The sequence below is a fragment of the Phalacrocorax aristotelis genome, chromosome 2, assembly GCF_949628215.1.
Source record: "Phalacrocorax aristotelis chromosome 2, bGulAri2.1, whole genome shotgun sequence".
Lineage (NCBI taxonomy): Eukaryota > Metazoa > Chordata > Aves > Suliformes > Phalacrocoracidae > Phalacrocorax > Phalacrocorax aristotelis.
This window is the reverse complement of record NC_134277.1, coordinates 100367605-100388391: the sequence shown is the minus strand read 5'-3', so window position 1 is coordinate 100388391 and position 20787 is coordinate 100367605. Positions and strand designations below refer to the sequence as shown.

Genomic DNA, 20787 nt, shown 5'->3' with positions numbered 1-20787 from the left:
TTCTTCACCTTAACCTTTACTGGTAAAATTTGCCTTCAGAAATCCTGGACCCCTAAGAGTCCCAGAGCAACTGAGCACAAGTTCACGCAACCTGATGAGGTGTGTCCCTGAGGTCTGAGGGAGCTGCCTGATGTCATTGCGAGGCCACTTTCAATTACCTTTGGAAGGTGATGTTGACTGGGAGGGGTTCCTGAGGGCTGGGAGGAAGAAAATGTCACAGCTATGTTAAAGAGGGTTGAGGAGGAGGATCTGGGAAATACTGCGTCGTCACCTTCACCTCAGTCCATGGAAGGTGCTCCAGCAAATCCTCCTGGGAACCACTTCCAAACATAGTAAGAGCAAGAAGGTGATTAGAAGCACTCATCATTGATTTATGAAGGGGAAATACTACCTGACCAACCTGGCAGCTTTCTTCAGTGAGATATCTGGGCTGGTAGACGAGGGGAGAGAGATATTTTTCTTGACTTAAAGATTTCAACACTGTCTCCCATAACTTCCTCACAGTCAAACTGGTCAAGCAGTGACTAATTAAGTGGCTGGACAGGTGGACTGAAAACTGGCTTAACTCCCATACTCAGAGGATTGTGGAAGCCAGTCACTAGTGCTGTACCTCAGGGGTTCATGCTAGGACCAATACTGTTAAACATTTTTACTAGTCACCTGGATGGTGGGACGGAGCGCGCCCTCAGCAAATTTACAGATGATCCTCAAAGAGGAGGAGGGGCTGATACACCAGATGATTGCACTGCTGTTCAGTGGGATGTCAAGAGACTAGAGATCTGGGCCAACAGGAATCTCCTGAAGCAGAGCAAAGGGAAATACCAAGTCCTGCCCTTGGGTAGAAAGAAACCCCAAGCACCCACCCAAACAGGCTGAGGTGTGTTTGGATGGAGAGCAGCTTTTCAGTACAGGCATTGGGGATTGTGGTGGACACCAAGTGGAACACGAGCCAGCAGTGCCCTGGGCCAATGAAGGTGGTCCTTTCTTTCTGCTCAGCCCTAGTGAGAGCACACCTGGAGTGTTGTGTCTAGGTTTGGGCTTCCCAGTACAAGATTACTGAAGAAAGCCCAGTGAAGGGCCACAAAGATGGTGAAAAGGATTGGAGCCTTTATTATACAAGCAGATGGTGATGATTATTAAGCCTTGAGATGGAAAAGAATGGGAGGACATTATTCATGTGTATAAGTATGTGATAGGAGAGAGTAAAGAGGATGGAGCCAGACTCTTCTCAGTGGTACCAAATGAGAGGAAGGGAGGCACAAACTGAAGAACAGGAATTTTAATTTAAACATCAGAAAAAAACCTTTTTCTACTCTGAGCATGGTCAAACGCTGGTATAGCTGCTCGGAGATGTTGGGGAGAATTCATCCCTGCAGATAATCAAGACCCAACTGCTCAAGGCCTTGAGTAACATGCTGTAGGTGAGTCTTCCTAGAGCCTCCTGCCTTTCCTCTCCCCCATTTCTTTGATCCTAATTAGGCTAGTTGTAATGACTTGTGTGTCTAACTCCCAGACCAAAAACTACATTAAAATGAAGTTAAAGGTGAAGAATGGTAATTACAAGGCTTCTTAAATTAGCAGGCAAAAGTGTTACAAGATAAAATCTCTGCAATTTGATGTGGTCTAAGTTCAAACTGAATATAAAATAAAAGTATAGCCATCCATCAATTGACTCATCTTCATCTGGGAGTTTATAGCTAAAGACTGGATGTTTTGCCGCAAGGACATATGCTCTAATGAACCCATTCACATGGCATGTATTAGATGGAAAAGTCCGTGGGCAATGTTGGTAGTTCACATTGTACAAGGGATGAGGTTAGATGATTTTTTTTCCTTTTTTTGGCAATAAGGCAGTGGAACTTGTGTCTTGATGCCTCACACCTGTACAGTTTCAATTTCTACAGTCAACGTTGAACGTCTACAAAGAGTTGGTGCCAAATGACAAAACATGCTACCAACACAGAAAACCAATGTTCTAGTTCTAGCGCCCTAGAACTGATTTTGCCTTGCTGCTCTACAGGAAACTGGATCAGAATTAATGTGTTAATGGCATTACAGCCAACAATCGTATGTGCTCAGTGGGTGACTAGAAGCGAACATAGTGTTCTGTCTCAAAAGGGATGGAGCAGAAAAAACAGAAGGACACAGAAGTTTGATAAACATGGGAAAATTACATCATGAAGGGACAAGACATATTAGGATCGTTCTAAAGAAGTAACGAGTGTGCTGAAAAAATAATATAGACCTATTGGTCATTGAAAAGATAATTAGACATAGCAGTTAACTTCTAACAGGAAAAATATACATTATATATATGTTTAAAATTTGCAGATCACTTCTACAAGATATTCTTGACCCCAGAATTCTATAATAGTTTTTAAAATGTTTGGACATTTTTTTATCAGATAACAAGAAGGTCTATCTTACTCTACTATGCGATTTTCCTCATGCTTTTCTGAGGCACTTGATGCTGAACAAAATGGCAGTGGATAAGGTGGACATTTAACTGGAGAAGTATATTAATTGCTTTGTTATAAGCAAATAAGATTAGTAGAACTGACATGAAGTAAGGGGAAAAAAAATTGTGTTTTTTTCCCTCGTTTGTCTACAATGTTGAATAGTTGCCTACTGAGATGCATAAAAGGGCTGTGGGACAAAACTGAATTCCAGCACTGTTGGCCCAGGAGATTGCTGAAGATTAGTTAAAAAGAATGTGTTTTACTCTGTATAGCAGAGAAGTACTCACCAGGCCAAAAACCACATTACTGCTTGTGTCTGTCTGGCCACAATCTAATAAATGAAAAAGTGTGATCCTCCAAGTCTTCAGGATCATCTCCTGTGCTTGATAAGCCACAGGCTTTGGCCTTTCACCAGCGATCTTCCTATGTCACCAAAATTGTACTAATTGACTACACAGTTGTTAAGGGAAGAGATTTGGTGCCCATCTCACACAGACATCTTACATAGATGTACAAACAGTGTGGTGTCAGATCTAGTCTTCTGTGGGGTCCAGACAGGCTATTGTGAAACCTGTGCTGGAGCAGGTTGCAGGAAAGAGTGCTTGCCAGCCATCTTGCCGTAACTGTGGCACAGTGTGGCGGGAAAAAGTGTATGGCAAAATGTATGGGTGCAAGAAGAGCTCTCCAGCTGTGAAAGCACTCGCATGGGCATTGGAAGTGCTGCATTCCAGCTTCTGCTTCAACCTGTTTTTTTGTACCTTATCCAATGATCATTTTTAATGCAAAATAGATAAGCAATTGGAAACCTGACAATACATGGAATGAGATGAAGTACTTCATGCTAGAAAGCTACGGTTCATGTTTGTATTTTGAGTAGAAAGGACTGAGAGGAAAAATGAGGGCAGGGTAACTGGGGCTTAAAAGAAGAGCAGATGAAGGGGTTAAAAAAGGAATCAGAAAAGTCATTTAAGAGCCTGTGGCAGCAGCAAAGAAGGACGGGCAAAGGAGCATAAAGGCAAAGGGGCAGAAGAGCACGTCACAGCATTAATATTATTTTCTCTTTGAAGAGAGTTCTGACATTCTGTGGAGGTATTTTTGGCACCAGAGTTTTAATCTGCATTTTTGTACAGCTTACACACTTAAATTTTGCAGTATTTCAAAGTACTTTCCATTGCTGTGGTTGTGAATATTCCCTTAACTAGAATGAAGTTGTGATTCTTTCCTAAGATCCAGAATAAAAATATGACTACATATGCCTGTACAGCCTCTTAATATTTGAGAATTGAATTGCAGAACTTGTAAAAACATCCTGGTTAGTCGGTCCTGGAGAAAGAATTACTTCGCTTTTTTGCAGATCAGAAGTCAGCTTCTATTGCTAGTCTGTGCCTCTAATTTCTTTCAGAGGGTACATTTTGAGATAAATTTATTAGCTTGTTTCTTTTTTCATATATAGTTCTTGGTCCCCCTGTTAGAACCATCACCAGGGATGCCACTTAGCACCAGAACCTACTCACTATAATTTGCTCAATACATTGATTGAACATGGACCAGTAAAGAGTCACAAACTTTTTTATCACTACTCATTTGAAAAACCTGAAAACAGGTTCCAGAGGTGAAAGGACCTGCACCTTGACTCTTGCCTTGCCAATGTTTCAGACATCCAACTGCATATGCATCTGATTTGGGGTGATAAGCTAGGTTTATGTAAGTCACTTAAAATGAATATAATTATACATTTTACTTCAAAATATCAAATACATTCTCCAGAACTTGAGGTTTGCTAAAGTAAGCTTATGTAGAAACAAGTTTTTTCCTTCATTCAGGATCTGCCATACTCATGTCTAATGCTTAACTCTGTGAGTGAAATGATCAAGTTCCAGCCCCCTGTGGGTCAGTGTCTTCTCAGTTCTTCCAACAATGTGAAACAAACACATCCTCAGAGCACAAAAGAGCAAAAAGAAATGAAAGCATATGCCTCCCAGTCTGTGCCTCACTTTTAGTCCATTAATATACCCATTAACAAATATATCTTTAATGTCAGCATCTGCAGTGTATACACAGTTTTCCTCTGAAGGACTGATAAGGCCTATTGACCACCGTACTTGAATACCTTAGAGGTTTCAACATAGCTGACCTTACAGCATGCCAGTGAACTAAAAATGTCTTACTGTTTTGTAGGTATATAAGCAGAGATCCTGATTGTCTTGCTTTGGGTGCATAAGATAAGTGGCAGAGTAGACAACTGGACCTCTCCCTCCTGAATCCCCACTTACCACCCTTTCCAAAAAGTTCCTAAAAGGTGGAAATGGAGACTATTCCATTGAAATTACAGAAAACAACTGTTGTTATCCCAGTCACATATTCAGTAAAGACATAGGCATTAGAAACTCATGCATTCACACTCCTGTAACTTTGCATGTCACACTTTCTCCAAAATCTCATGAAGCTTTGTTCTTCCTGTCAGGATCCAGAGACATGAGATTGTAGATGGGCTTGGTTTAGAATTCACAGGCATCCCCTGTACTTGAAAAGGCAATGAACTTTTACATATTAAATCACAATTACAAAACAGAAGGAAAAAAATCCAGACCCATGCTAAACAAATTCACCTACCTTAGGTACAAACACAAGGCAGAGCGTAATGGTGCTGCAGAATATTATGACTAAAGCAACAATGCAGAACTGCACATTGGGTTGGTCCCGAGTAAGAAATGAAACAGCAGCACCAATAATGCACATTATCCCCACGTTGTACACACTCATTCCAATGTACTTGCTATCATTCAAAGCAGGGATGCTGACATTTCGTGTCTCCCAGGCTAGGAAACACCCAAATAACTGAAATAGTAAAAAAATGAAAAAAGATTATAATTATAAGAGGAATTGGCTGGCATCCAGAAAAAGCATTAATTTAAAGCTGGTATGTTTTCTAACTTGACAAATATAGGTGATATTACAATACAGAGATACACACCTACCTTTTACCCAACATCTAATTACCTTTGTGATATTTCTTGCTCACTAGGACAGAATCCTGTTCTCACAAGAAAAATGTGAAACTTGGAATTTGTTGTGATGGAAACATATTTCTTTAAATCCTATGGCTATCTTCCTTTTACACTTTTAGTAGTTTTTGAAGACAGTCCTTCCTGTTTGCTTTCAAGGATTCCAGTAAGGATATAATGTGCATTGTTCTTTTAGCTATTTTTAGCAGCCCTTCTTAATATACTTTTATCAATCCAGTCATTCATTGTATGATTATCACCTACATTAATAAATGGCAGTGCCAAGATGTGTCCCATGGGAGACAAATATACAAAGTAGAAAGTGTCACCCTAGTTGTTCAGACTGCAATTATAATGTCTTTTATTATAGTGGGAGTTTGTAATGGCCTTTCAATTGTAGTTGTCTAATGATTTCTGGGATAAACTATTCTTGTGGCAATTTTTTGTTTGCTTTTTTATTTGGTGTATTTTTAAGTTTTAGCCCCTTTGTTATTTGCAATATGCTTTTGCAATTCAGCAGGGGAAAGTCTTTAGTGTAAGGAAGCTGTCTTCATCCCTTGAAATTTAATTAGATTTTTCTACAACATGAACTGCTGCAAACCATTATTTTCTTCCTCTTCCATTCCTCAGAGAAAGTCTGGCAACGCAATGAAACCATAAATGAACTCAAGCCTTTGTAAATAGGTAACCCAGCCTACGGTCTAGTTAAAGCCCGGTGAGAGTGTATGGTGCCCTGGGAAGAATGGCAGATGGTATTGAAGGGAAGGCAAGGACAGAGAGATAAGCCATCACTAAGACCCAAGATATGGTTTCTGTGTTTTCTAGCTTTTTTCTGATCACACCGCAGGGACTGACAAGAAGGAGAAAGAGAAAAGGTGCACTCCTATTGACCTTGGTACCCTTCCTCCCAGACCATCACATTTGTCCACTGCCACACCATGGAGATAATTGTCTCTTTTATCCAACTGAAACAGATGTAGTAATCCAGGAAATTAGAGGTCTATGATGATGCCATTTGGGTGTAAATTGCAGATGCTTAGTAAAAATTTACCTTCCACGTTTTTCCTAAGGGACAAAAACGTTAAAAATTCCAAAGGCAAATAACCTGGCTAGGAGAACACTGTGTAGCTGCCAGTCAAGCACGGGAAAGTTAGGAACTGACAGATTCATGATTGCTGTACAAAGTCAGTTTTGCCATTACATGATTTCAACTGTAGTAACAACTGGACATTAATAACTGCAAATTTCCTTGATTATTTGCTTGGTTTTTACCTCAACTAACAATGGCAACAAACCCAACCATTTGTGACTCAGCTGCTTTGCACTCCTACAGAAACTAGCAGGCTGCAGCCACCTACCTACTCACCCAGGCACTTGATTCCAGGACTTACTGTTGAACTGCCAGTCCTGCCCTCCCATTGCTGAGCTTGTCTGCTAGCTTATTTCATTGTCTTGCCTACAGCACATATGTTACTGTGCCACATGTTCATGAGCAGACCTGGCTGGAAGGCTTTGGTGGATCAGGCATCAACTCTCAGCCATGGAATGTGCCAGGCTAGATGTGCTCAACCACTTTCCAATGCTGCCATCACTGCCGCAATCTGAGTCAAGATTTGTAGACAGGGGTGGCCCTTCCCAGCAACAGCAGAAGCAGTTGCCCTTGCAATCCTTACCCAAGTCTTCCTCAGCACCGTTCCCACCCTGCCCTCTCCACACACTCCTGGAGGAAATGGTCCTCTCCAGGGCACTCCCTTGCCTCCTTGTTACAGACCTACCTCTTCTGTTTTACCCATTTCCTCTTGAAGGACTAGAGCCCACACCTCATCCCAGTCCCTTGCTTCTTCCCCTGCCCTGCCCAGCAGCCTAAGTGCAGGAAGAAAAGTAGTGGCTGCGGCAGGAGGAGCATGGGGCGGGGCTGCTCTTGAGGAGTTGAGGTAAATATAGACAGCTACCTGGAGAGGAAAGGGTCTCAGAGCCATTCAGGTAGGGCAGCTGAGGTGGTAAGTTGTTTATTGAGCTGGGTAGCTTTGTGTCAGAGAAACAGCTTATCCCCTAATACGTTTTCTAGAGCCCCTCAGGTAACAAAGATGATGCTTCCAATAAGGAAGGATGCAGGCAGCACTCCTCTGCCATTGGGTCTGGCACTGTGCAGAGATGGAGCAGGGAACGTACAGACTCCTTTACAGGTTCTGCAGAAGCAAATCATCCACTGTATTGACCTGGCTGCACTGGGGACATACGCTGACGATACCTTTATTCAGGATGCAAACATACTCCTCCCAGACACTCCACTTTCTCAGCGGTTGCCTGTCCCACATTCCCTTCACTCTTGCTGCTGTGCAGCTCAGCTGTGCTGCAGATTTACACTTTGCTGGCCCCTGAAATGACAAACAGGCTGGTCTGGGCTGAGCTGTTTTGAGGGGTAGAAGAAATCCTTAAGTGTGTGTGTGTCTATATCATGTTTTTAAAGGGGTGAGACCCTGATTAACTATGGAGAAGATTTCTATCTTCTCCTGCAACAACTGATTATTAATGAGATTTTTTTTTTTTAGGGTTGTAGGTATCCCTTATTTTACCCCACTTCTCCCAGTATGAACACATTCCCTTCCAAAATCATTATTCTGGGAATACAGCCAACATACTTAAATGAGGCCAGCACTTATTACAAATAATGGGCATGAATTTATAGCTGAGGCAGTTATAAAGTGATCTGAAATATCAGTTATAATGGAAAAAGATCATTTGAACAGTGTTGGGGGGGTTATGGTTTGACCCATTCTCATTTATAATTGAGAACAGCATGGAAAACAGTTAAGTATCTTCCAGATGAAAGGAAGATATTTATTTATATGATAACTAAAGAAAGGGAGAGGGTCTTGCAGCAAGTGAGTTTCCTCAGAATGATGCACTATAAATTTGAGAGCATTGTTTTTCATTTTTATTGGCATTGTGGATCAAATGCTTGCCTCAGGAAGAGAGCTCTCCTTTTCTAAAAGTCACAGCTCATCTTTGAAACTCAAACACGGATAAAAGCTGAGAGTTTTCTGCAGCCTGCTGCCAGGACAGTGGTGATCGCAGAGGTGCTCCTTGTTTGCCTGCTACAGCTGTCTGCAGGGCTCCGTAGGGTTGATAAGATTGCTCCTCGGAGACAGAGCCTTCCTGAGGGAACATGACTCTTTGCTTTCTCTCCATCTGCCCTTCTCATGTTCCCCTTTCCTGAGGCTTAGCCAATCTGTAGAAATGCAAGATTCACTTTCATGACTGCAAAAATCCTGAAAAATCCCTAAAATGGCTTGGTTGAGGAATGGGATGCAGATGTTGCTAGTGAAAGGTCCAGATTTCCATGGTTCCTTGACAAGTTTTGAATATTAAACATATGAGTTCCAGTTAAAAACACGGAATCTCTATACCCCAATTCAGCTGCTCTCTGCTTCTGGTACCTGAACTCTAAACATTAATCTTCCCCAGCTATGTAACTCATGCTTCTTATTATGCTTGGGGGCACCTAAGTCTTGAGACTGCTGTGCAATTTAAGGGATATTTGATATTTAAGGCCTGCTGGGATTTGCAACGCAGCTGTCTCTCCTCCTATTGCTCCTGGAGTGCTCAAGCCGGTAAAGGCTTCTCAGAGCATGTCTAACGGCTTGGGCTCCACACAAAATACAGCATCAGCCATCTTCATTCAAGACAACGATGCTGGTCATGACCATTGCATATCCTCATGTTTGGATAACATGGCACAGTTCCAGCTTTTGCCTGAGATGTGCTCCCTAGCCCCAGACTAGAGGCTGTCTTCAGAAGGAGCTCTCAAACTTCTTTCAGAGCTGTCAGCTTTTATGTAATGAGAGACTGACTGTCTTAATTACTTGGGCACTTGTGTGGGATGTTAGTTCTGATATCTGCTGAAAATCATGATTAAACAGTCTTTAGAGAAGGCGTGCATGAACACACTGGGATGGAGACAGGCAGCTCTTACCAATGTTGATGTGCTAGATTTGAGAGGGGTAGGACACACCTGTCCCCACTGTTTTATACCAGCTCGCTTAGGCAGCTCCTTGCTGGCAGTTACAATTCCCATCTTGAGGCCCTTGATGGATCCTGTGCATCACAGAAGGAGTTTGAGTAACTCAGGGCTACACATTCTCCTATAGAAAGCAGTTATCTAAAAGTTAAGGAGCACAATAGTCAAGTCTAATGGTCTAATTTAAGTCCCTTTGAGGATCTCAACCAAACACACACCGAGAATGCAACTAGGAAGGCTTCCTACGCCATTAGTCATGAACTTAAAGTATTTTCCCATTTTGGTCTACTAAATACACATCTTGTTGATGTAGAAAGTGTCATAAAATGCTGTTTTGGGTTTTCCCCGAAGGTATGGGCTGTACAGGCAAGATTGGTTTGTTTCGCCTTTTGTTTGAGGGTAGGCAGCTTCCATTTGACACTACACTGATTTAGCGTATTAACTTTGTAGCAGTTGATATGGTGGGTTTAGACTGTGTTTTCAGTGCACCTAAAAAGGCTGTAAGACAACCATTGTATAAATTTGGGGAAAAGAGTATCTGAAGGCAATGGGATTATACCACTGTGACTAAAGACAGAATTCTGGTCACTAAGAGAAATCTGTATTAGAGTCTTAAAGGGATAACAGGACTATGGAGAATACAATATTTGTGTTTACAGAGTTTAACAGGCAAACTTTAATTTTTAAAAATCTTGTACTGACTAAATTGTGATAGACGGGAATATAATAAAAGTGTTTATAGCTGAAGTTTTGGAAAACATTTAATTCTGTCTTTCAAGACTCTACTAACTAGTTCATTTTGAGTCTTGTTCACCAGAATTACTGCTAAACACAGTAACGATTACCTACTGATCCACAACGTGTATTCACACAATCAACTGTCTAATTTGCTATTGGACTGCATAGACTGGCAGATTACAGACAGGAAATTATTTATCCTCCTTTATTCCCTCTTGCCCTGTACTGCCCTCAAACCATTTTGTCTATATGTATCATTTCAAAGTCATGTCTGCTTATACATGGGTTATGAGCAGTGTTAAGAAAGAGAGATAAAGAAAGAGAATTATACTGAGGATATCAGACAAGAGCAGAGAAATACCAGAGGAAAAGTATTCAATCTTACCAGAAGTCATGCTTGCCCATAACTAGAGAGGGTATAGTTTTGGAAAGGTTATGTATTGGACCAGGCTGCAGCTTTGCAGCTAATTACTGTATTGTAGTAGCACTTACTGAGCTCACCTGTGGATCACAGCCCTGCTGTGCTGCATGAAAGAACAGAAGCAAACCTTTACTTCAAAGAGCTTACATCTGGGGATTTCTGCTTTGTTTTGGTTTGGGGTTTTGGGGGTTTTTGAGTTTGTTTTGTTTTTTTTCCTAGCCAGATTACTGGCAGATTTTCCCTCCTGCCACCCCTTAAAACAAAGGCAGTTCTGGACTCTGGCCTTAAAAACCTCTCAGTCTAAAGTAACTGTGAAACTGGAGCTGCCTCGTATCCCTACTCTTGTTCATTCATTAAATCCAGATCATCACTGACAAAGGCACATTTTTATTTCAGTGAAATGGCTACAGATTTTTTTTTCAAAGAGAATTTTCAAAGCTAAAAAATAAGCATTTTGATTTTCAAGTTTTCACTGCAGAATTGGGCAGTAAAACATACTGAGCAGTTTTCAGGAAGATGCAGGGAAAAGCGATTTTTTTTTTTTTTTTAATCACCAGCATACCAAGTAAGGTTAGCTAACGGAAAGACAAAATATACCCTTGTAGGTCTCCTACCTTCACAGTCAGTACAATTTGATGTTAAACCGTCACTCACTCCCCTGATCAGGTATGAGTCAGCTGCATATTTAGTTCATTTTCACACAGCTGCTCTTGATAGTACTAAAGGGAAGCTTAATATTTCTATTGAGCATTAGGATAATAGCTAAATATTTTTTTAATTGCAAGATACGATATTCAGCTATTCAGCAGAGGGCTTTCTTTGTAAAGGTCTTGGCAAAGTCCTTTACGCTGCAGGGCTTTTAGTAGGGACCTGCCCAGAGCAAGATGGAAAAACAGCTGCACAAAGAAATGGACACTAACATGCATCCAGAAAAAAATTTCCATTTTATACTCCAGCCTCCCAAATCAGCAGGTTAATAAAAATCTTTTCCCTTTTGCCTATGCAGACTGTATTTGACTTTCTTCCACGTAACTTCGGCTTAGTCATGAAACACAATATAGTAACTAAGTTGAAACAAATGCACAATTGATTATGAGCAAATATCCATTTGGAATAGCTTTATATTGTCTCTGGCATAAGATTACCACAGACAATCCCAGCACTGTAAAACAATCAAACACCTCTGATAAAAACAAGTACGTGCTACAATTTATATCTATTTCTGCTATATAAAAAATGATGCCAAGATATGTAAGGGAATACTGCAATTTCTGCAATATTTCAAGAATGAATTTGAAGTTTCCTTATGGTCATAGTAGGGAAAAATTTATCCTACAAAACCATATGGTAACTTATATTTTGGATGCTAAAACACTGTCAATGTTTTATTAAAGATATAACAAATATCTGGTACCACTATAAACTATTTTCCCCCACAAAAAATCTTAACTATCTTCCTCTCTAATGAGTGTAAGATGGGACAGATGGGTTGGTGCTAAAGCCACCATAAATATGAGCTGGAATCGTGCAAAGTAGGCAAAGAAGGCATCAGTCCCTTCTTCTGAGTACTTTTTTCGGTCATGAAGGGAATTAGGAAATAATGCAAATAAATGAGTTAAAAATCAAAGGTATTTTCAGGAAATAATTATGAATTTTAACATAGCCTGGAAACTATACAATATTTCTATACAGGAAATTTATTAATTTGATAGAGAAATTAATTAAGAATAGGCAATTTTTTTTTTTAATGTAGTATCTTAAGCTAGTTGGGAGGAACTTGAGGAAATCATCTAGTGCAATCTCCTGCTGAAAAAGCAGTCTCAGCTGCTCACAGCTTTACCCAGTTTGGCCTTGAAAACTTCCAAGGCTGAGTGTTGATCAGTCTCCCTGGGCAACCTGCTCCACGGCTTCACTTTCCTCAGACAGAAAAAAAATTTCTTTATGCATAGCCTCTATTAAGTATAGTAAAACGATAAAAATGAGGAGCACAGGTTACACGCTGCAGATGTGTTGTTCATAAGCAACTCCTGGGCTAGCTGTACAGAGAGGGCTCAAGCACCTGAAGAGGTAGTGAGAAGCTACATCCAGTGTCCAGCAAGACCTGCCAGGCCATCCCTCAGCATCATCTGTAGGTGTTTCTGCTTCTGTGCACACTAACAGCTGCCTGGACTCTGCTTACTGGTGCCTGCCACACAACCGACCTCTGCTGGCATTCAGAGAAGGGGCATTTCAGGCTAGAGAGGTCCATGTACCGTGGCCAAGACACTCTCCCCTCTTGCCCACCAAGGCAGGAGCACCAAGTGCTGAAGGAAGACTGTGCCGCTGAGCACTGACTGCAGCCCAAACTCTAAACCATGGTACCTAACTCCTTTTTGAAAATCTACTTCCAAGCGCAGAAAACCATCAGAAAAGTAATGTTTATGGATTAGCCATCAAAGTGAAGAAAGCTACTGGGGAAGGGAGCAGGGGAAGCAAAAGGAATATCTACAAACAGCAACTGAAAGATATTTGGGTATGTGGTGTAAACAATCTGCCCTAAACTTCATAAACGTAAAGAAGCTTTCCTTACTTTAGCAATTGTTTTGGTTGTTGTGGAATGTAAAAAAAGCAATAAAATTGGGTGAAGACTAGAGAGAATGTAACAAATGTTAAAAAGAGGAAATGCATAATAATGATTATGAAAGAAAGTTCTAAAATACAGATAGTGGAAAGGGAAGTTAAATATATAGTAGAAAATGAATGGCTAGCAGCATTAACAGAATTCATAAAGATTTCTATAAATATATGTGGAGAAAAAGGAATCCTAATAATGATTCATTCCTTGGAAGATGGCAAAGTCAATAGTAATGATGCATTTTAAGATGTGCTTAATGAATATTTTTGTCCTACATTTATATAGAGGCGGAACAATGCATTCGCGTCTTGCCAAACCAGTGAAATGCAGCTTACTACAGCAGTAAGAGAGCCCTTGAAAACCCTGTCAAGAAAAGCTGTTGTGATCAGAGATCCAGTACCTTGCATGCAGGATTTTAAGGAACTGATTTAGAAGTTGTCTGACCTGCTGGACTTAATTGTTGATATTTATTGGAATTCTGGCAAAGCTCCACTTAAGATATAAAGAGGCCACGTGGGAAAAGAGAAAGTGGAACATCTTCAGTGATTACAGAGCTATTATGGTAATTTCTATCCTAAGCAAATTAATGAAATGGCTGATACATGAACTCAGGCAATAAATGACAAAAAAAATAGATAGCAATATCATTCAACATGCTATTTTATTTCAATGAGATTGCAAGACTGAATAAAGATAATCATATTTATGCAGCTTACTTGGATTTCTCAGTAGTGTTTGTCTTAATACTCCACAGTATTATTATTTTTAAATAGTATGTTTCAAAATCAATACAACAAATTTAAACCAATTGAAATCTAGGTGATGGTTCTCAACATGTAACTATTAATGAGAAGCTGCTGAAAAAATGGGTTGGTTTTAAAAAATTTCTAACCTAAAGCTGTCCCATATTTGTACATTGACTTGAAGGAGGCTATATCACTATGGCTGAAAATGATGCAGAGGAAGGAATCGTAAATGGATTAATAGGAGTCATTTTCATAAAGTAGTACGATTTTTAGTAAAGTTACAGAAATCTGGCCAAACTCAGGGTAGTTTACCTAGAAACAAAGGCATCAGGTCATTTTAGAGAAAGGGGGATAACATATACGTAAGACCCACCAAGGTCCAAGGTTTGGAAGTCAGAGGTGGGCAATTTCAACTTAGTGATTAGAGAGCCTCAGAAAGCAGAGGGATTCTTTCAGACTTGAAAGTAAGATTGAACATTATCCCAAAGATACATTTAAATTGAATTAATACTGTTTTTTTGGCTTCATAAATCAATTATGGAGTTGTGTTGTGCAGTGTGCCATCTATAGTGACCAAAACAGAATGCTGGAATATGAATTGTTACAAGGAATTAAATTTCTTATTTTTAGTGACCTTTAGCAAATCCCAAGATGTATATGCTTCAGTTTTTCCTATTTCCACCATGAAATATCCATGTTTTCACTCTGAGCAAGGTTAGCTAAGGATGATACATTAAAAACTGTGTATCAAAAGTGGTCAGTAATACTAGTTACAGTTTAAAAACCCCTCAATTAACACAGGATAAAAGTAGGATTTGATATGCAGAGCAACAGCCAAACCGAAAATATACTTTGGCCTTGAAAGCCTGTTTCTCAGTAGCTAAATAATATGTACTGTAATAATACATCAGCAATAAAATGAAACTTCCAACATATGTACACCTTGAGCCTAATGTTAATTAAACGCATTATCAGAAAGAGGGGAATCAAACTGTAGACAAGTCTGTCTAGTGTGTATAGTTAATAAGGAAAGTGCCCTAGAGGAGTCCAATCCATCCTTAATCTGGTGTTGTTCTGGCTGAGATCAGAAAAATAATTCATACCCCTCAGAAAGATATTAGTGTATTCACTAATAATGCACCACTGGCAAGTTTAAGATGGTGTGATTTCTACCATCCTTTGGAATCTATGAAATAAAAGTACTTTTCAATCTACCTCATCAGAAATCAACAGCTAGACATCCTGCAGCTGATGATCACCATGTACACACAGGCAGACCTTGAACTTGTACGTAGCCTTTTAGGAGCTAAACCTGGAGATGGGGAAAAAAACTGAGTCCCATATGTATCGTGAGACTTGGCTAGGGTCCCTAAGACAGCCAATACAATGACAAAGGCAAGATTTAGGACAGTTATCTTCCTTTTATTCTCTGGTCACCAGTCCTGAGGAATCTGAATCCAATAACTGAGAAGCCTTCATGCAGTTAGTAAGCATTTCTTCACATCCTTTCAAAGGCAATTGGAGAATCATGAATCTGACTTTTAATGTTTGCTTACTTTAACATAGAAGGAACCTGTGCATCCCGGTGAGTAATGCCTTCCCTTATTTTGCCTTGCCTTGCCTTCCCTGCCCTTTTCTGCCATTCTGCGCTCCACCCTACTCTGAGTGATTTATTCACTGCATCAGTGATTTTATGTCATCAGAATTGACAGTATTGCTTTATGTCTTCAAGCCAAAAAAGAAAAATGCTTTTTTAGGTTAACCCAATTTTTTGTATTCTCATTTTGAGACAGCAAGAGGTCATTGTAAATAATTTTGGCCGGGGCAAATCATTAAGCCCTTTCACCTTGAATATTGCATTGCACTGTAATTAGCAATATGATCTCTTTAGTATAAGATATGTTAGAGATAAGTATTTTATTATTACAAACTGCAGAATTTTGTATTAGATAACCCTTTATAAAGTGATACAGGAACACGAGAGGTTCTGGTTTTGTTCTGAAGGCAATGTGTAGTATACAGAAACACCTTTAGTGATGAGATAAAATGCATCAATCCTGTGGCCCTCATATAACTCACCACAGCAATTATTTAAGAGATTCAGAAGAGTATCTTCCTTTTTCATATGTAGCGATTTGTGTGATAAAAGGGCACTGGAGTAATAAGAAGTGTGTATTTCACTGGTGGTTATGAAACACTGTGTGCCTGGAATAAGTATAGTGAGTAATGCCAAGTGGCATTTGCAAACTTAAACAAACTGAGTCACATATCTTGTAGAAAACAGTCCAACATACATGCCAAGAAAGCAATCTAGGGCAAAGGACTAGTGAGAAACAATGCAGTTTGGTTGCTGCCCAGCAGGACTAAAACTTGAAAGAAACTTCAGAGAAAATTACCCGAGAATGTATTTTTAAAATATATAATGTTATTTCCCCTCTTTAATAACTAATTACAGATTTTTTAAATTGAAAACATTATTGAAGTCACTTTTGCAAAAACCTCCACCATTTGTTCACCTCCTTCAGTATTTTTAAAGGAATTTTAATTTCATTTGTTCATTTACACTGCTTTAAGTGAACCAAACATATTTACTTGTTTACTTTTCAAACAGAACCACAGAGAAAAATGTCTTAAGCACGTGTATAAGGACCACTGGCAAGTTCTACCTGGGAGAACACAAAATGAACTGTTCAAAATTTCTATACAGGCAGATTGGAAAGTAACAAAAGTATGGGAAACATTGTTCCTTTTAACAAACTATCTAAGAAAAATATTGTAAAATTAAATATGCAAAGTGAAAAATACTCTCCCAAGGGAAGAGCAGGAATTTATTGGCAGCTATGGCAACCAGTAATAAAGTAATATACTAGAAAAGGAGCTAAAAGTTAAGAACTTCATGCCTAAAGATAAATAAATGACCTAACAGATAGAAACCATCACCACATACAATATAAATATTGCAATAAAGTTAAGTACCTTGCCAGCAATTGGGTACTAAAGCTATGCTTTTCAGTTTAGCTGTGTCTCTTTGGAAGCTTTGGCTTGAAAGAGACAAAATCAGAAACTGGCACTATGCAGATTAGGAGGAATCAAGCAAAGAAATATAAGTAGGAATTTCAGAAGCTCTCAGCTCCACGTGGGGACTTGCAGATGGGCCCTGCTATGGTGCAGGGCCGTGACAACCTGATGGAGCCCTTGTTCCCTTTTGTTCCCTTTTATTTGCAACGATCATCCTGTTTTGAGCTGGAGTAGTTCACTGGTGTCCAAAGAAGCTCCATAGACAATGTAGTGGTACAATTTGGGGTTGTGTGGTGTTTTTGCATAAAGCATGATGTTTTATGCCAACGGACAGTTATATCTTACTGTGGCCCCAGTGCTGGTCAGTGTCACGGCTCCTAACCTCTGGTGGCCTTGCCTTCAAAACAAAAATGCCTCAATGCTGCGCTACACGCTGACATTACTGTGAATACAGAGCCACTCAGAGCTGCCCAGTAAGAAATGCTAAGATGTGGAATCTCTCCTAATTCCTGATCGTTTTGGGGAGATGAAGTTTGTCCTAGCTTTTAGTTTCACAGCCTGCTTGGACATTCTCCTAAAAATAGGCATCTACACAAAACGTTGCCTTTTTTTTTTCTTCTTCTTCTTTTTTAAATGGGAAGGTGGGAAGGCTTCCTTTTGTCCTTTTGGTTGGTAGCTCCAGGATCAGAGCTCACACCTGGGAATGGAGAGACATGGTGGTACTGCCTTCTCTACCTGAAGGCACTCCCCAGCAGAATAGTCTGAACTAAAAAAACCCAAAAGCTATCATTTCGACCTGTTGAACCTCATATTGCATATTTAAAGATCTTTCAGCCCGAAAAAAGCAGCATGAAAAGCAGCAGCACCCTGCAGCCCAGCAGAGCAGTCATTCAATGTGGAGAGGAAAGACAAGTACTCCAGGCACCGGCAGCTCCCTCTCCCTGGCTTCCCCCAGGGCAGCAGCACCAACCACGCTGAGTGGAAGCAGCTGGCCCAGTCCTTCACGGGTGTCCTGATGAGCAGGCATGTTACAAATACACAGAACAGACTGAACCCTTTGGGCAGTGTAAACTACTGTTTATCTAGGTTTAGGATCCAGATGGGGCTCAGCTCAAGATAGGTGTTCAGCTGGTCAGTGCTGTCAAAATCAGATGTTTTTAAAACCCTGATGCTTAGGAGCTTTTAATCACTAATAGTCACCTTTTTTTTTTTTTTTTTTTTATTTTTTAACTATCAAGGTTCAGGATTCCTGGTTCCTGAGGTCCATTTTAGTAGCTAAATCTTTTTGTGGAGATGGGCCTCAAGTAACACAAGGATTATTTTGTTTCAGGCTCCAAATTAATCTTGCTTCTCCTGTGACTGTTCCTGAAGGACATTTGCTACTCAGAAGCAATAATCTAGAATAACCTAGTCTCACCTTTTTGGAGAACCTAAAGGAATTCAGATGATTGGGCTTCTTTGCTTACAAAGCTGTCTCATTCATAGACCCATCTTTTCACTGTTGAATTTCTTGATTTGCAGTATATCTATAGTATTCAGATTAAGTGCTGTTAGAGTCTCATTTATTTTATGTATTCATATATCCACATATTACCACCTAATGAACTTTAGAACAGGTTCAATTATAAAGATGTATTCAAGGAAGTTTTAACTCACTCCCAGCCATCAGGAAAACAACTACAATTCAGTTCATGCCTACCAGCAAAAAGCAGCTTGAAGTCAGCGTTGTGCAGAACAAGCTATGCTTACCATCAGCAGCCCTTTATAAGCATAGACAATCCCAAGCCAAATTGTCATGTGAGTGTTTTCACAGTGCTCCAAGATTGGTCGGATAGAGATATCTCTGCCCGCAGGGTCCGGCTGCAAAAACAAAAGGTGAAATATTTGGATTCAGGTTTCATTTGCATTCACACCTCAGAGGTACTTAAATCTATTCTCAGTAGATTGAGGATGTGTAGAATACGTAGTGGACAACTTTAAAGTAACTTGTGACGACCGCAGACCCACGAACCTGCAAAGGAATACAGTGAAAAGCAAAGGTCTGCGGAAACAACTGCATGATAGCTACCACCAGGTGAGGTCACCTCTACTGCAAACCAGAAAGAAAATGTCTGAAGTCACTCTGTCTTTAACAGTGTCAGTCACATTTATGAGCTTTAGGACATCTAATTTTTCTACAAGGCAAATAGCTTGAATGCACAGGCATGAAAATAAATGTGCTTAAAGTCATCCCTCCTTTCACCTGCAGTTCTGTGTCACTGGCAAATGGCTGATAAACAAAGTATGAAACACTGCTGTGCTTCAGGTGTTTTTTGTTGATAACCATGAGGTAAATCAAAAACCGTTTACTATGGAAACTGCATCAGTAGCTTAGAAGAAAGTATAAATCATAAAAAAATCTGTAAAAGACAACCTTTAGAGCAAGTGAATGTCTATGCAAAACTTAATACTGCTGGAATCTTTGTAGCTTTCCATTTATTTTGAAAAGGAGATTGTAGAAAAAGTGTGGAATCGAGAGGACTTGCAGACTACCAGGACTGTTTGTATGAGGGAGAAGTTATAATTAAGACTCAGAGAAACCTGCAAGAACAACCCTCAGTCTCGCTCACTTTTTAAATTTTTTTACAAAATGAAAAAAAACCAAAACAGTTGACAGAAGGAGTGAATGGGTACTAGGTACTATGCCGTCTGTGATTAGCATATATATTAGGGTATGGTCCAGCTGCTCTTTAATGGTGTGCACTGTGTAAGAACACAAGGTGCTTCTCATATGTGATTCTGAGAGATCCTGTTTTAGTTACATACCACAGAATCGTCCTGTTGGTTGTTCTGAGCTGTGTGTACCTACGGTCTGTTTTGCTTTATGGAATACACTGAAATACTGGAAGCCATTTTTCCTTTCTACTTTGCAACACTGGATCTGAAGTTCAGCTAAACTAACATCAACTCAGACATAACTTTCTATACCTGGTTGTCCCAGTGGGCTTTGCAATTTCCCTTTTTGATGAATAACACATGCAAACCGTCTCATGCAGAAGTATAATCATTAATATATGAGATAAGGCAAAATCACATTTTCACCAACTGAAATGTAGAATTGTGTGTGGAACTTTAGGGAGATCTGAATAATTTCCTAAAGTTTATTCTTGCTGCCTCTGATGCTGGTATGAATTTTGCTATGTATTTTAGCGGTCACAGCATTAATCTGCAGCTCAGTTTCTTCCATCAGTCCTTTTGTATTGCCCCTGACCTCATACACTGTGAAAAGATAATGTAACAAACAAGGAGGTGGAAATGGGGGACAAAAAACCCCAGACAACCTTCTGCTATGCACTGCAGAGTCAAAGGATTGACAACTTTGTTTGCAAATCCTGCAGTAGGCAAGACATTATCATTTAAAACTTTTTCGTATCCTGGACTTCTATAGAAATCTTGACCAGGAGAATAAAGAACTTTGAAAAAAACATGTCCTAAAAGAACATAAGACAAAAACCAAGAAGACAAGATTAACTCTCCTAGAGAGCTTGTGACTCCGCTCTAACTGTTGCTGAAGAATTTAAATGACTGCAAACATTAAGTGCCATCACAACATTTAAGATGCTACGAATGTTTGTCTGACAATCTGCTGAACTACCTCATTCCCCCTCATCGATGACAAAAGCCCACTGCTAAAATTTAGGTGCACTGAAGGGAAAGTACCCTTTCATGTCAAAGTTACAATCTGCGATGTTCAACATCATTTTTGACTAGTAAGAAGTAAAGTTC

At 39.8% G+C, this 20787-nt stretch overlaps 1 protein-coding gene across 1 annotated transcript in view; it reads right to left on the bottom strand.

The window, feature by feature from the left end:
- GABBR2 (gamma-aminobutyric acid type B receptor subunit 2) overlaps positions 1-20787 on the bottom strand; it is a 491071-nt gene that overhangs the window by 23157 nt on the left and 447127 nt on the right. Inside the window, exons 14-15 of the mRNA XM_075084470.1 lie at positions 18772-18882; positions 5073-5297 (exon numbers count right to left, since the gene is read on the bottom strand). Coding sequence (XP_074940571.1) covers positions 5073-5297; positions 18772-18882 — 336 coding nt within the window. The remainder of the gene's footprint in view (positions 1-5072; positions 5298-18771; positions 18883-20787) is intronic.